We start from the raw sequence: 2399 nt of genomic DNA, 5'->3' as shown, positions 1-2399 counted from the left end.
CCACTCTATAATCCGCCACTTTAAAGTTGTGGTATTCCCTTGTACTCTCCACACCCCTAGTGTACACCCATATTAGGATCACATGAAAAAGGAGAAGTGTGGTTCCCAACCTTACTCGTGTGATTTGATGCATCCCCTGTTTGGGGTTTGCCTTGAAACATCTACCCCCCTAGCTTTCTCCAAATGGGAGGGGCTGCAGGAGAGAGACACAGTGAAATTCCATGTGTAAGTTAGCCAGATCAAGTCCCGTCTAGCCAGCCGTCGCCTCCCAAAAAAGGTAGGGTTTCTCTGCCTCCCGCCGGCGCCGGCGCCGGTCCACTTCGTCTTTGGCGGCCTTAGGGCCATGGGGGCGGAGTGGATCCTGGCCCTCGCCGGTGGGAGGTCTTCGTTCTTAGATCTTTGTTCGAGTTTTGCTAGGGTTTGCGTACCGCTCAGGAAGGTGAGATGGCGGCGGCTTCCTGAAGATGGAATAAAGGTCTTCCTGCTCAGTCCCTGTTCCGTTGATGCGTCTAGCATCGTCGGTGGGCGTGTGGAGGTGTGTCTCCGACGGACCTGTCTTTGGTGGATTGCTCGGATCTGCTCGTCTATGTTCTGGTATCCTCAGGTTGGATCCTTCTAATCTACACTCTTCATCGACGACGGTTGTTGTTCTGGTGCGTTGCTTCTATGGGACCTTAGCACGACAACTTCCCAACTGCCTACTACAACAAGGTTTGCCGGGCTTCGGCGAGGGAGGGGCGATGACAGCGGCGCGCCTTCGGCTCGCTTCAATGCTTGTAGTAGACGCTAGGTGGTCTACGGATCTGGATGTAATTTTTACTATTTCTAGTGTTCATTATACTATCATTATTGAAGATGAATAGATTGGAAGTTTTTTTCGAAAAAAACCATGTGTAAGTTGTGGGGTATTCCATGTGAAAGTTGTGGGGTCAGTTTTTGATCACACCTGAAATTTGTTAATGTACTGTATGTGTGTTAAAATTTTGAACATGCTAGATAATCGAGTGTACTTGAACCCACGATATTTTCTCCACTGAAGAGATGGCAGGAGAATTGACGAGAGCAACAAGTGCATGGCGAGCTCAAAACCAGAGGAGTGACGAGATTTGGACAAACTAGGACAACAGCGTGATACAATATGTTGGATATATTGCATTTTTTAGCAGGGTGCCCCACGCACATGACACCCGCATGCACGGGACCCACACATCCTAATATCCCATCCGCGACACGAATGAACCACTCCATCCGCGACGCGCACGCCACCATTTCGGCAAAGTTAGCTATCCACACACACATGCTACATCTTCCATCTCACGCGCACGAGACGTGTGCCGCCTCCTCGCCGCCCACACGCTGCATCGCCTTGTTGGCTGACGGCACGCACTGTGCCGCCGTGGTTGTCGCCGTCGTCTGCAGGGGAGGAGCTTGTACCGCCAGCGGCTTCTGCTGTTGCTTGACGGCGACGACCCTCTTGCAGGCGGCCATGGTGAAGGTATGGTCGGCAAGCGGGACGACCGGGAGGTTGTCGCAGTTGCAGATCTCGATCATGAAGCCGTCGGGGTCGTGGAAGAAGATCTGGTCCACGTAGATGCCGCCCTCCTCCACGCACCGCTGGATGTACGGGATGCCCAGCTCCTTGAGCCGCCGCTCCACCGCCACCATGCTCTCGCACTGCAAAGACATGCATACACACACGCACCGCAAATCATTCATCTCCGGAACCAAGCGTACAACATAAGTTCATTCTTGTCTCGTCATCGAGCAATCAGTGTTTTTGAAAATATTCAATTGGAGTAGTAGTACGTACCTGGAACGAGATGTGGTTATCCTTGGGGTTGATCTCCGTCTTCCCGGGCAAACTCTGGGGCTCTTCACATTGCAACAGGTGGATGCCGATCCCATAGTTAAATAACCTTCATTCGCAGCAAAAATCATCAACCACTTCTCTCTTGATAAATATACTAGTACTATTGATGTGGTTTTCTAGCTATTAAATTTCATGCATCAACCAGTTGTAAATTGCTTAATCCCAAAGATGATGATTCAATTCTGTTTAATTACCATGCGCCGTTGAAGTTGAAAGATCCGGGGCGGCGGATGGGGATGAAGCCCAGGACATTCATGTAGAAGCGTAGCGACTCCTCCACCGAACTGCAAACGATGCTGATGTGGTTCAGCGATGCCAATGGCAGCACGCCGCCGCTCGCCATTGCCGCTGTCGTGCGTGCTTACCGCGCGTCCTCACCTACCAGGTCGTTGCTGGGACGATCTATCATCTATGCCCATGAAATTGCAAGCGGCGAATCTAGGTGCAATGGGCACATCGTCCAGCATGCACCTGCGCGCATGCGTGAGAACGTGAGATGGTGGTCTCTTCCAAAATGTTGGAGCTGTGC

The 2399-nt window shown here is 51.6% G+C and overlaps 1 protein-coding gene across 1 annotated transcript; it reads right to left on the bottom strand.

The window, feature by feature from the left end:
• Positions 1–1129: 1129 nt before the first annotated feature.
• LOC125532789 (glyoxylase I 4-like) lies at positions 1130–2399 on the bottom strand. The gene is made up of 3 exons (XM_087515698.1): positions 2065–2399; positions 1811–1916; positions 1130–1674 (listed from the first exon to the last, which is right to left on the bottom strand). The coding sequence occupies exons 1-3, from the start codon at positions 2211–2213 to the stop codon at positions 1315–1317; spliced, it is 615 nt and encodes a 204-aa protein (XP_087371824.1). The 5' UTR covers positions 2214–2399; the 3' UTR covers positions 1130–1314.

This window comes from Triticum urartu, chromosome 1A (genome assembly GCF_056163025.1).
Source record: "Triticum urartu cultivar PI428250 chromosome 1A, HENAU_Tu73, whole genome shotgun sequence".
Taxonomy (NCBI): Eukaryota; Viridiplantae; Streptophyta; class Magnoliopsida; order Poales; family Poaceae; genus Triticum; species Triticum urartu.
This window is presented reverse-complemented; position numbering and strand designations above follow the sequence as displayed.